Source organism: Euleptes europaea, chromosome 10 (genome assembly GCF_029931775.1).
Source record: "Euleptes europaea isolate rEulEur1 chromosome 10, rEulEur1.hap1, whole genome shotgun sequence".
In the NCBI taxonomy this organism is placed as follows: domain Eukaryota; kingdom Metazoa; phylum Chordata; class Lepidosauria; order Squamata; family Sphaerodactylidae; genus Euleptes; species Euleptes europaea.
The window spans coordinates 39,251,249-39,264,684 of NC_079321.1; the positions used below are offsets into that span (position 1 = coordinate 39,251,249).

Below are 13,436 nucleotides of genomic sequence, written 5' to 3' on the forward strand. Positions count from 1 at the left end.
TTTCAGTTTTACATCATTCCAAATGATCACAAAGGGAAAGCCAGACAATGCCTAGAGAAATCCTACCGGTAGATGGAAAATGACCTTTTATATGTGTTGCTTATGTGTTGCTTATCTGTCCAATGCATGGAAATTGTAGATGGGAGGTAATCTAATGTAAATGCTTTCGCATTTGCACAAGTAACCAGTGTGTTTTGTGCATTCTTACACAGGAAACCTTTAACTGTGTAGAAATGTATCAAAACAGACAATTTTCATTTTACATAGCATTATATTTATAAACATATCTCTCTCATTTATTTTACCGACTTCTTGTGCACTGATTGTCAGGCTGTCAAGGACTTGTATCCCTAAACTAATCCAACCCCCTTAAATTCCTTTGGTCATACCATGTCTTTTAAATACCAGGGAAATTGGCTAGTTCGGCAAAACTGAAATGGACAGCTAGCATTGTCTTGCACCCCTCCACCCCTTCCAGTAGGCACATAAGGGATTACAACACAGCTGGGCATGGTAAACATTAAAAAAAACACGGATCTAGCTCTTCTATACTTAATTTTAAAGTAGTTAAATACTGACTGGCACTGAAGAGACAGAGCTAGCTCGGGACTCCCTGGTCTTCGTGTTGGGCATGGCAATAGTACAGCAAGAGACTCCTACGGTGGCTTCAGGCAACTCATCTTCTTCGGTCCATTCGTTAAGGTCAGGGTTGTAGCACTGAATGCATTTCTTGTATTTCTTCTCTATTTCATTCCAGCCTCCCACCAAGAAAATTCTTCCGCTAAGGATGGCGGCACCAGCGGTGCTCACGCCAGTCGGGAGAGGAGAGGCATAACTCCACTGGCCAGGATAAGGACTGAAGCACTCGACAGGAAGGACATCGACCCTTTCACCTCGCCCTCCCAGTTGAGACCCACCCATGACATAGACCTTCTCCCCGAGGGAAATGGCACAATGCCAGCCTCTCGGTGTGCTTAGGCTGGGCTTATCCTGCCAGCGGTCGTTGGCAGGGTCGTACATGCAGACAGAGCGAGAATAAGCATTATTTATGTACCCTCCAGTGACCAGGATCCTACCATCTATTACTGCACTAGCATGGCAGCACCTAGCTATCTCCAGTGGGGCCTTCGCTTGCCACTGATTAATTGCTGGGACATAACATTCAACAGAAGAGAGACACCCTTCAGAGTTGCGGCCACCAATGGCAAAAAGGAGGCTGTTGAACACATTCAGACTGAAATGGGTGCGCTTTTGATTCATATTTGCCAGATGAATCCATGTGTTGAAGCGAGGGTCATATCTGAAAGAGTTAAGAGGGAAGAAAACAAGGATGATTAATTCCATCCAGTTACAACCTTCCTTGGGCTGCATCTGCCACTTTGTGCCTAACTGTTCTTTTCAAGCAAAAGCCCCTGAAAGATGACCACAGTTATATTTCTGTATGATTACAAAATGATTATCATTATGAAATAATTATTTGGGCCATTCCAGATGTAACTGTGTCTCATAGTTTTGCATCTTTATCATGGTGGTATGACAATTAATAGGACAGCAAAATGATATACAAAATACAGCAAATTATCTGATTGGTCCACAGTAACATAATATAAGCGGAGGTACACAGAACCATCCACATGATGTGGATCATGTCAGTTAAGATGGACACGAAAACTGGAAAAGGATAAGTCAGAGGTTTTGTACTTCCCCTGAGATTTCAGTTTGCAGTTATAAAACCAAGCAATATGCACTTCAATGTATTTATTATGCCTATTTTACATGACTTACATTCTTATGATTTTTATATTATATTTCAGCAATTGGTTATAGAAATGGGGTGACTGTGAGAATGTATGCCCATTCTTTAATGATGGCATTAAAACATTGCTAGTTAACTAATAATATCAAATAATATCAAATTGAATTGGCATCAATGTAATCTGCCAGTAATCAATATATATGTAACAATCATCTTTAATCATGAAAAAGTGTGTGTGTGTCTATCTCTGGATATAATGTATGCATATGTGTATACCAGTTTTTACCCAGCATCCCAAATTATCCCTAACTGATAATATAAGTAAAACACAGAATTCAAAATTTACCATGGCAAATATTTAGAAATGGCCCTGAGTTGGATCCAGCACAAGAGTTACACAAGGACCAGAAATCTTCCCAGCTTTCCCATTCCCCCAGCAGCTCTTTCCAGCCCTGGGAAGAGTTATTCCTGTTATCAGGGGACCCCTGTAGCTGCAGGAGCCAGGAAGCTGCAGTGAGGAGAGTGAAGGCGGCCAAAGTGCACCCTCTTGTTGGTGTGTGTGACTGCTTAGGAAATCTGTTCTCAGGTGCTTAGTGTAGGTTCTTTACATTTTCATTTCTTTTTCTTTTATTTTGTATACAATAAAGTTATCTGTGTTCACAATTACACTCTCACTCTCTTTCTTCATAATTTTTCATAATTTTATTTTGGGGTACCCCTACTAAGATCAACCCTGGTATACAGAGACTACAAGGTCTCACGTTTTTGCTTTCTGGAACCCCTTTAAAACTAATTTTCGCTTCTCTGGATCCAGTTTGGGTAACAACATAGTGATTTCTGTTGTGGAAACTGCAGAGGGGAAAGGGGCTCAATCCCTTATCCCAAGAGCATAGCTCCAACCCTATGATTTAAAAAAGGAAAGAAAGAAAGAAAGAAAGAAAGAAAGAAAGAAAGAAAGAAAGAAAGAAAGAAAGAAAGAAAGAAAGAAAGAAAGAAAGAAATTGGAGCGTCTGAGTAGTTTGAGTCTTTTTCTGGGAATTATACTGCACCTTTTATTTAAATCTGAAGCTCAGAACAGGAACAATGATTTTAAGTGTATTAAAAGTTAGAAATTGTTCTAGATATGGTCATTTAAAATAAATCTTCACTTGGGTCACCCAGGGCTACCAAATATTTGCTTGCTTATGATTTCTTATACCATATCTATACAATGATCAGAAACCGTATGAAAAGCACTTCCAAAATAAGGAAGGGGCACGGCCCAGCAATAGAGCATCTGCCTTGCATGCAGAGAATACCAGGTTCATGTGGACCTAGGTGAGTTATCCAAGTCACATGGTAGCAAGCTACCCAGTGGTTGCTGCTGGGCCTGACCCCAGTGAGTCCTCTCTCAAAGGCCAAAAAAGCCCTGGAAAGGGCCCTGCCCCCTCCCCCTGCCTTTTAGTGACAAAAACTAAGGCTTTAAAGTTGACAGTACTGTTGTGGTTGTCTAGCAACAGCCACTGAGGGTGTTTGTTTCTCACAGGTACAGGCACTGATTCTATTATTATTATTATTATTTTAAACCCTCCAGTATTTTTGTTTGTTTGATTTCAGATTTTTCTGCAAACCTGGGGCTTTTTTCAGGTCTGTTGAAAGACCTGTCTTGTCCGTGGATGGCTCCAGTCTCTGGATTTAAGTATCCACAGATTTGGATGTGTTGTGAATTACATATATTGATGATTATTGTTTGGGCCTACTGGTGACATTTTGCCAGAGCGCCATTTTGAAAGGAGTACATTTTGAAAGGACAAGGCCCTCAATCCCCTTTCCAAACTGGCCTACCAATAAGGCTGCTCATCGTGTTTACATTCCCTCACCCTTCAAACTGTTTAATTTTTCTTCCCTTTTTCGGCATGAGAGAGGCAAGGAGAATACTGACATGTGAGTTCATTGCCAGCCCTGGGTACCCTTCCAAACCCCACTGGATTTTTCTGGAAACAGTGAGCATGCTAAGTGGTCCCACATGTCAGCAGTTTCCCCTCCTCCTCTTTATGTTCAAATGACATACACAGACTCAGTTCAGATATCATTAACTAGCCAGAGTTAATGCTGGTTCGTTGTTGGGGTTATATGATCCCTCTCCCCTCATTCTCTGTTCATATAGTGTGCAAGATTGAAGACAGATGCCATCTAAACATACTGTGGTTTCTTTCTTTCCTAGGAACCAGATTCTTAACTAGACTTGTTACCGTCTTGGCCCACAATACGAGGGAAGGAAGGAACATGCAACCCAAACAATCTAACCTGGTGGAGCCTGTCATGAATAAACACTGCTTTTTTCATGATATGTCAATTGCACCACACAGAAAACAATCTGTAAAAAGAGAAGGAGGAAGGAATACAGCTTTGAGTGTTTGATCTGTATCTTGTTTCATTCTTTCCTTACTTGCATAGCATCCTACACACAACACTCTTGAACAAACTCTCCTTCTGCCTTCCTTGTTGGGTTGCCAACCCCCAGGTACTAATGGAAAAAGCAGCACGTGGCTCATTTATACCAAATGAAAAAGCAGAATAAGCTATTGGAGTAAAAATTGTATTTTCTTAGGTAATTAATATATGCAACTCCAAAGGGAAACCAATTGTTGCATATATTAATTACCTAAGAAAATACAATTTTTACTCCAATAGCTTATTCTGCTTTTTCATTTGGTATAAATGAGCCACGTGCTGCTTTTTCCATTAGTCTACACTATTTCAGCATAGGTCCTTTGTTTTCTTAACCCCCAGGTACTAGCTGGAGATCTCACGCTATTACAACTGATCTCCAGCCAATAGAAATCAGTTCACCTGGAGAAAATGGTCGCTTTGGCAATTGGACTCTATGGCATTGAAGTCCCTCCCCTCCCCAAACCCTCCCCTCTTCAGGCTCTGCCCAAAAACCTCCCACTGGTGGCAAAGAGGGACCTGGCAACCCTACTTCCTTGAGCTCTTTCAGGCTGTCTGATGGTATCAGCCTCACCACTGAATTGACAACTGGAAAGCCAGATTTGGTGAAAGACAGCATGTGCTTACACCTGTGTGTGATTGTATTTATATGAGTCAGAAAGGACCAGTTTTCATGTCCAGACCAATACAGAAGGGTAGGAGGGAACGAATGAATGTGGACTGACTTTGGCCACAAGGAGAAACAGCCACAGGATAAGCTCCCGCTGCAAGATTTTTCACCACAGGCCTATATTTTACTCTATCATGGACAATAAATCTTTTGAAATGGTAGTACATAGGTTGTAACCCTCTGGGAGATTGTCTCTTCTATGTTCTGTACACTACCTTGTTTTAATCTGTAATAGTAATGGGGTACTACAAGAGATCTGTTCCACAAGATCCAAGAAATTTAAAGGGAAATTTAAAGCACGGTTAGGCATGCTGAAAGATCAGCATGGAAATACATTAACTGAACAGGACAAAATAAAGAAAAGATGGGAACAATACACTGAAGAACTATACAGAAGAGATGACAGGATAAAAGATTCTTTCCAAGAAGAATCTTTTGAAGAAGAACCTACAGTTTTAGAAAGTGAAGTGAAAGCTGCATTGAGAGCAATGGGAAAAACAAATCACCAGGAGCAGATGGGATATCAATAGAGCTATTCCAAGCCACAGAAATGGAGTCCATCAAAATCTTGACAAGAATATGCCAACAGACATGGAAAACAAAACAATGGCCCACAGACTGGAAACGATCCATTTACATTCCAATTCCCAAGAAAGGAGACATCAAAGATTGCAGCAACTATTGGACCATCACATTAATTTCCCGTGCAAGTAAAGTGACGCTCAAAATCTTACAGCAAAGGCTGTTACCATATATGGAACGAGAAATGCCTGATGTTCAATTTGGTTTCAGAAAAGGAAGAGGCACTAGAGATCATATTGCAAATATACGCTGGTTACTGAAGCATACGAGAGAATTTCAGAAGAAAATCAGCTTGTGTTTCATAGATTACAGCAAAGCTTTTGACTGTGTGGATCATGAAAAGCTATGGCTGGTTTTAAAGGAAATGGGTGTGCCACTACATCTGATCGTTTTGATGCGCAACCTGTACTCTGGACAAAAGGCCACAGTTACAACAGAATATGGAGAAACGGAATGGTTTCCAATTGGCAAAGGTCTCAAACAAGGATGTATTTTATCTCCCTATCTCTTCAATCTATATGCAGAACATATAATTAGGAAAACTGGATTAGATTTAGATGAAGGTGGAGTGAAAATTGGAGGGAGGAACATTAATAATTTGAGATATGCTGATGACACTACATTATTGGCAGAAAATAGTGAAGATTTGAAACAACTACTGCTGAAAGTTAAAAGAGAAAGTGCCAAAGCAGGACTACAGCTGAACATCAAGAAAACAAAAGTAATGACTACAGGAGAATTACACAACTTTAAGGTTGACAATGAGGAAATTGAAATTGTTCAAAACTTTCTATTCCTTGGCTCCACCAAAAGGGACACTGCAGCCAAGAAATCAGAAGGAGATTGAGACTGGGAAGGGCAGCCATGAAGGAGCTAGAAAATATTTTGAAGTGTAAGGATGTGTCACTGGCCACCAAGACTAGATTAATTCATGCCATCGTATTCCCTATTACTATGTATGGGTGTGAAAGCTGGACAGTGAAGAAAGCTGATAGGAAGAAAATAGATTCCTTTGAAATGTGGTGTTGGAGGAGAGTGTTACGTATTCCGTGAACTGCCAAAAAAACAAATCAGTGGGTTATAGATTAAATCAAGCCTGAACTGACCCGAGAAGCTAAAATGACTAAACTGAGGCTATCGTATTTTGGTCACATCATGAGACGACAAGAGTCACTGGAAAAGACAGTCATGCTAGGAAAAGTTGAGGGCAGCAGGAAAAGAGGAAGACCCAACAAGAGATGGATTGACTCAATAAAAGAAGCCACAGCCTTCAATTTGCAAGATCTGAGCAAGGCTGTCAAAGATAGGACATTTTGGAGGACTTTCATTCATAGGGTCGCCATGAATCGGAAGCGACTTGATGGCACTTAACACACACACACACACACTACATTGGCTGTGCTTAGTGGAGATATCACACATACACCACACACATACAAAGTCAGCCCCAATGCATCCCCACTCATAGCCAGATTTAGGGAAAAGCTAGATTTAGGGTCTCACTATATGAGGGCCCTCTAAATTAAAAAAAGGCTAGGCTCTGTATATATGCAAAATACAAAGGTTTCCTATTTATAGTTTCAGTATCCTTTCTATGAGAGTAATATTAAAGTAATCAAATAAAGTATTGTGTGGGGTCTCTTAACCTGATACGCCTCATCATGTAATAATCTGACCTTGCTACAATTTAGCATATTAGTCTTAAAATGGATGTTGGCTCAGAGAAAAGACAAGAAAGTCTGCAGGGGAGGGGCTGTGGCTCAGTGGGAGAGCATCTGCTTGGCATGCAGAAGGTCCCAGGTTCAATCCCAGGCATCTCCAGTTAAAAGGACTAGGCAGGTAGGTGAAGTGAAAGACCCCTGCCTGAGACCCTGGAGAGCCACTGCTAGTCTGAGTAGACAATACTGACTTTGACGGACCAAGGGTCTGATTCAGTATATGGCAGCTTCATGTGTTCATGTGTCTGTGCCTGAAAGATGGTGCACGCTTATTTCTACTTTAAAATTAGCAACGCTGCCGTCAGTGCCAAAGAAAAAAGGGTCCATTACACATCTTCCAGGGTTATAATGCAATGCCTCTAATCTCGTGTAGTATTTGGGGAGCTTTTGTAACAAAGGACAACTGTTATAACTTTTATATTATAGGTAAAAATTTATATAATAATAATAAAAACGGAGAAACGGATCAAACTGTGCCTTAACCATTTCTATATGTTACACCAACTCCAATATCTCCCTTCATCAATAGAAGTTAGAAAAGTTCTTGCCTCGTTTTGGCACCAGGTGAGGAATAACCATAACATGTAGGGAAGGTTATTCAGATGGCAACCGCCATACTGCTGTGTTATGTTCTCCTGCCAGAGTTTTAGAGATCTAGCATTTTTATTTTATCTCATTTTAATTTCATTTTAATTGGAGAGGCCACAGTTTAGCTCTAGCAATCCCAGGCAATTGATTGCACTGCGAGTAAATTCCCTGTACTCCAGAGGGATGAATTATCTTTGTTGCGGTTGCACACTATGAGGTCTTGCCAGAGCCGAGAAAGAAAATTGAGGAGTAACTCAGGCCAGCTTTCTCCAACAAAGTCTACAAAACAATTGACATTACATGTCATCTCGTGGGTGCCGTAACAATTTTTGCAGGAGAATGTAGACACTGGGGCTGCTACTTAAAGGGTGTGATGAGGAGGGGGAAAGGGGACCATTTAAGTCTCCCTCACACCATTTTTGCAGCAAAAATTGCTAGAACCAGGACCCAGCTCCTTTTATCTGTGCTCTACGAAAACAAATGGTACTCTTATTTCTTAACTCAGACCAAGTAAAAGCACTTGAGGTGGCAGTATTCAACGAGCACAAGGGAAGGAGTGGAACGACTCCTCTCCTGCCATGCCAGCCTTCTTGAGAAAAAACAACAAGGAATGACAAGAAATGTGTAGTTCTACTCTGAGACATGTGGCATAGTTTTTTAAAGTTCCTCATCTCTCTCTCATTTTGGAGCTGCCCTCTACCCCTATAAATAATCAGTTACCTGCAGAAATTGCTGACTGCATGCTTAGCCTGATTTCTGGCATCATTCTGGTCTTCGCCACCTGCCACATAGAGGAATCCATCCATCACAGTGACACACTGGTTGAAGCTTTTAGCTGGCATTTCAGTAAGTCTCTTCCATCCATTGTCAGGATCTCTGTATAAGATGTCTCTGCTAAGGGATTTCTCTGTTAAAGCTGGGCGTCCCCCAACTGTAACTAGGACTCGTAATCCTCCACGAATCCTTGTTCTCCTAGACTGTAATGTATTCTGGTGATAGGGGAGTAAGTGATAGTTCATGGCATCCACTAGAAGTCTATGGCATTCAGCATCTTCCATCATTCTTGGCACAGTTTGAACAAAGTTCACCAGGTCTTGGGCAGAGATGGTACCAAATCTAATGTTGCTCAAGATATCCGCAGCATATTTTGCTCTTTTTTGGTCAAATTCTAGCCATCTCATTGCAATTTGGAATGCAACAAGTTCAGAAGGCAACTGCAAGTCGTCATCTGCAAGGAGTTCATTGATCCGGTCAAAACTAAGTTTTAAGAACTGATCTGATTCAGAAAATTCAATGAAGTTATCTCTAATGAATTTCTGTGCTGCCTCCTTAGAGTTCTTCAGTCCATAGGTCTCAGCAATGTTGGCAATGTACGTGCAATTCTCTACATTGATTTCTTGCATCAAAAAATCACTGCACATCTTCACCAGGGTATGGATTTGGAGATAAATAGCTGTGGAGATGATGCTACCTATAGTGTACAGCGAGAGTGTGAGTTTCCCAGTGTAGGCGTATGCAATGACTGTAGCCAGGCCCAATGGAGAAACATCATTGAGGTCCACTCGTTGAGTAGAAGGATCTTTCTTTAAGATATTATGGAAGTAATCACTACATGAGGCCATCACCACCTTGTGAACATCGAAAGACTTTGTTTTGGTACCAATGACTAAATCACAGAGAAAGTTTTCCAGCCTCATTCTGCAGAGCCCTTCCAAGAGATTTGGACTGTAGAGAGCATCAGAAACCTCTGTTGAGACACAACTGAAGCCATTCCCTCCTTCCAGAAGGCCATTCAAGCCATTCAGTTTGGTCAGGGGTCCATCCTCCACTATGATTGTCAACTCATTGACATCCACCTTGGTCTTTTTCACGTTCTTCTTTTTAGGCGCCATGACTGCAATGTAATACAGCCAAAAGCTTGCTAAAAAGTGGGGGGGGGGTTTAAAAACAAACAAACAAACTGTTAGAGCCATGATTCACTTTAATGGAGTTTTAACATCTCACCTAAGATGACTATTAAGCATAACTGCAGGCTGCCAGAGAAGCAGAATAAGAATATAGAACAGGGGAAGGCCATAGAACATATTTTTACTATGCCTCTGCACCTTATACGTGGCTATCTCCTGGTCAATGGTTGATTGTATCCAGCCAGTGTCTACCATCAAATCCCTGCTCAGCTGTGGATACGACTGAGCTAAAATGCTTGCTGGATCCAACTGCATGTCTGTCAGATTAATCTACTTCACAGAGTTGCTGCATAAATAAAATGAAGTTAGGATATATGGCTAACCATCAAGCCTCATTTACTTGGAATTCTCATGGGGTTAAAGAGATTTTTTCTTAAACCTGTATAAGAAGAACTAATAAAAAAAGAGAGATTTTTTCTTAACACTTCTAAGCTTAACACTTTAATTGACTTAGAATAATAGAATTCTGTTTGGGGGCATTGCTGGTGTGGAAGTTGGTCTTAGATTGGACAGACCTGGGTTCAAATTCCTATTGGTTAAGGTCATGAAGAAGTAACCCTCCACTCCTGATTGCTGTTTAGCTTCCTCATTTAGCACATGGCATAGCTTATTGTTTTATTTAATTGTGTCTTCTTCCCCTGACATATCTAGTCTATTGTAATTTTGTTTGTATATTTATAGAGGTGATATTTATTAGGAATATCTAGGCATTGCTGATACATGCGTCCCCTGAACAGTTGGGTTCAGACGTTTCTGTTGAATACCTTTGATGTTTCCCAGAAAAGTAGATTTCCTATACTTACAAACTGTGACTTCTTTTTTTCAAGCCACTCAAAATCCTTTACCCTCTACAGAAAAATAAGTAAATGATTGTTCATGTATCACTTCGGACATATCTCACGAATATTGATTTGGGAAAGGAGAAGGATATAATTGGAACTTAGAGCAATGGGTGATAATCTTTAAGAAAATATTTATGTCATGCTGGTTGTTATTTATCTTATTTTAAAGTATCACCCATCCTCCAAGAAGCCCAAGGTGGTGTTGCATGGTTCACCCTTCCGCATTTTATCCTGCCAACAACCCTGTGAGGTACATTCACCTGAGAGTGTGCAACTGGCCCAACGTCACTATGAAACTTACTGTGTGAACCCCGTGAGGTGATTTTAGCATTATTCCGGCAGTTCAGGGGCTTCTGAGGCCATTTGATCCAGCTTTCATAATATATTTTGTTCAATCAGCTTTTGATGAAAGCTATCGGGAACAGGGCCATTTACAGAGACCAAACATATTCACTGTCCATTCACATGCATTGGGCATCCCTGATTCTTTAGGTCTTTGGGGTAGGTAAGTAACAGACAGAATGTTAGGCCCTTTCATTCTGCCCAGGAGCATGGGTGTTGACAAAACTGAACTATTTTTGTGGAAGGGGGGGAATCAACAGTTAACAATACACAGGGCTGATTTCCAGTTACATCCAAAGATTTCACTTTGTTTTCACCAAATGGTCCCTGATTCAAAATCTCACCCTGGACGTGCCCAGAATCCAACTTATCCCATCACCTAATCAGAAGCATGGTTAAATATTCCTAGAAAATACACTTATCCTCTTCCCATGGGATTCTCCTTGTGTCGTCTATGCAGTCCACATTGGTCTTACAACCATCTTCTTAAGCAAGTGGCAGAAAACCAATACCACGATCCTACATGTTGCCCACAGCACATCTGCAACCTGTATAACAAGGCATAACTACAAGGAACCATGCTCCCTAGTGACAAATTAAAAGTATAAGGCTGCAATCTTAAGGACCCTTTCCTGGGGGTAAGCACCATTGAATAACATGGTACTCTGAGTAAACCTGCTTAGGATTTCTCCCTGTGTGTGTTAAGTGCCGTCAAGTCGCTTCCAACTCATGGCTACCCTATGAAGCAATGTCCTCCAAAATGTCCTATCTTTGACAGCCTTGCTCAGGTCTTGCAAATTGAGGGCTGTGGCTTCCTTTATTGAGTCAATCCGTCTCTTGTTGGGTCTTCCTCTTTTCCTGCTGCCCTCAACTTTTCCTAATTTACTTTAAAATGGCACATAATGCAGCAAAATCTGCACTACTTTTTACTCGTTAAAACATTCAGAGATTGCAGTATGTGGCATTTCCAACACAGAAAGGAGTAACTAGCTGTTCCTGAAGAAGTCTGGTTTCCACTGCCCCATCCCTGGCTCCTGCCGGGTGATAACAACAGGCAAGAGCGCATGGAAGCCATGTGTGCTGGAAGTGTCAGTGTCACCACATACCAGAAGGGAGCGGAGATCCCAGAATGTCGTTTTGCCAAAGTGGTGGGTCAGCTGCTCCCTTTCCTCCCCCCCCCCACCAGCTGCATTCCTGGAGCTGCATCTGTTGAGACCTATCAGTCATTTCCAAGAATAGCCATGCTCTCTGGCCTCAAACCCACTTGCCATTTTAAGACACACTCACTTTGCGTGTGCTGCTTGTCGTTCCAAGTATACATTTGCAACAACTTCCCCACTCAGCTACAAAAAAAGAGAGTATATTTCACTGTTGACGGATGGAGAAAGGTTAAGGTACTTTGGACGCTATTCAGTTCAACCTCTTTGTTAGATAAGCCGGTGTTCCACTGGCGAACGTAAGGGGCTTTAAATATCACTAGTGTGCCCTGTATGTATTTAAACCTCACCATATATTCTATTTTATTTAGATATTTATACCCCATTTGCTACCCAATGGGAGTCTGCTGCTTAACATTTAAATATCTGTTATATATATGTGAATGAAAAAAAATAAAAACTCTTAATGTGTGTGTGTGTGTGTGTGTATACACCCTGTTGCGTTAAGTGCTCTGCCAACAGAGCCAATTTACTCATTCAACAAGATTCCCTCAAGGGGAAAGTAGCAGCAAACACCTCACGGACAGTCAAGAGACAGATCTCTTTAAATATTCCACAAAGTTAAACTGCAGAAAAATGCATGGGAAAACACATCATTAAGCACAATCTGAGCTCACTGGGGCCTTTTCAAAGATATAGCCACTCATGCTGAGTTTCAATGCCTGGAGGAAATTAATGTCAAACAACATTTTGGCACTCTACAGAACCCCCTTCCCTAGGAACGCTGACAGAGAACCACCCAATAAGAACACGATTAGAATTGCCTTACCCTTCTCAGGAAAAGAGTCTTCCCAGGACTGCTCAGCACAATGTATATGAGAATAGCTCTTGAAAAGAATAAGGAAAGACAAGGGGGCAAAATAGTGCAGAATTCACCTGAGAAGTCCCAGCAATAGCAGTTTCTAATCTGACCCTGCTGCCGCTGTGGATGAAAGACACTGGACTCTGCGCTCTGGAGAATCTTGAAATGATCCCTCCTCCCATCTCTCCCTGCAAGCCAGCACGGGTTATGTTTCCTGTGGCTGCTTGGTTTTTAATCTCAAGTCAACTTAACTGGACCTCAGGCAAAAAATAAAATAAGGGGGCAAATTCCTAGAAATTACACCCTTTCCAGTGCTGCTGGGTAAAACTCACTAACAGATGACTACCCAGCACAATCATGGCACAAGGTCTTATAAAACAATTTTAAAGCCCCAGTTATCAAAACTACAGGCTGACGAAATGCTTTAAAAGCATTAGTAAAAACCACTATTAAAACTGTACATAAAACACATGCTATATAGGGATGGCAGTTCTTGAAATAAACTCTTGGAATAAAAATGTC

At 41.2% G+C, this 13,436-nt stretch overlaps 1 protein-coding gene across 1 annotated transcript; it reads right to left on the bottom strand.

Annotated features, from left to right (window-relative positions):
* Positions 1 to 546: 546 nt before the first annotated feature.
* Positions 547 to 12,887, bottom strand: KLHL31 (kelch like family member 31). Its single transcript, XM_056856909.1, has 3 exons — positions 12,882 to 12,887; positions 8,465 to 9,665; positions 547 to 1,300 (listed from the first exon to the last, which is right to left on the bottom strand). The coding sequence occupies exons 2-3, from the start codon at positions 9,634 to 9,636 to the stop codon at positions 568 to 570; spliced, it is 1,905 nt and encodes a 634-aa protein (XP_056712887.1). The 5' UTR covers positions 9,637 to 9,665; positions 12,882 to 12,887; the 3' UTR covers positions 547 to 567.
* Between the last annotated feature and the right edge of the window lie 549 nt (positions 12,888 to 13,436).

What these genes read in the sequence shown, in the direction of transcription:
- KLHL31 (XM_056856909.1), bottom strand. Translation starts at nt 9,636, where the DNA reads ATGGCGCCTAAAAAGAAGAACGTGAAAAAGACCAAGGTGGATGTCAAT. An exon ending in GCAGTCAGCAATTTCTGCAG is followed by an intron (nt 1,301 to 8,464) that starts GTAACTGATTAT and finishes TAACTCTTTCAG; the next exon opens with ATATGACCCTCGCTTCAACA.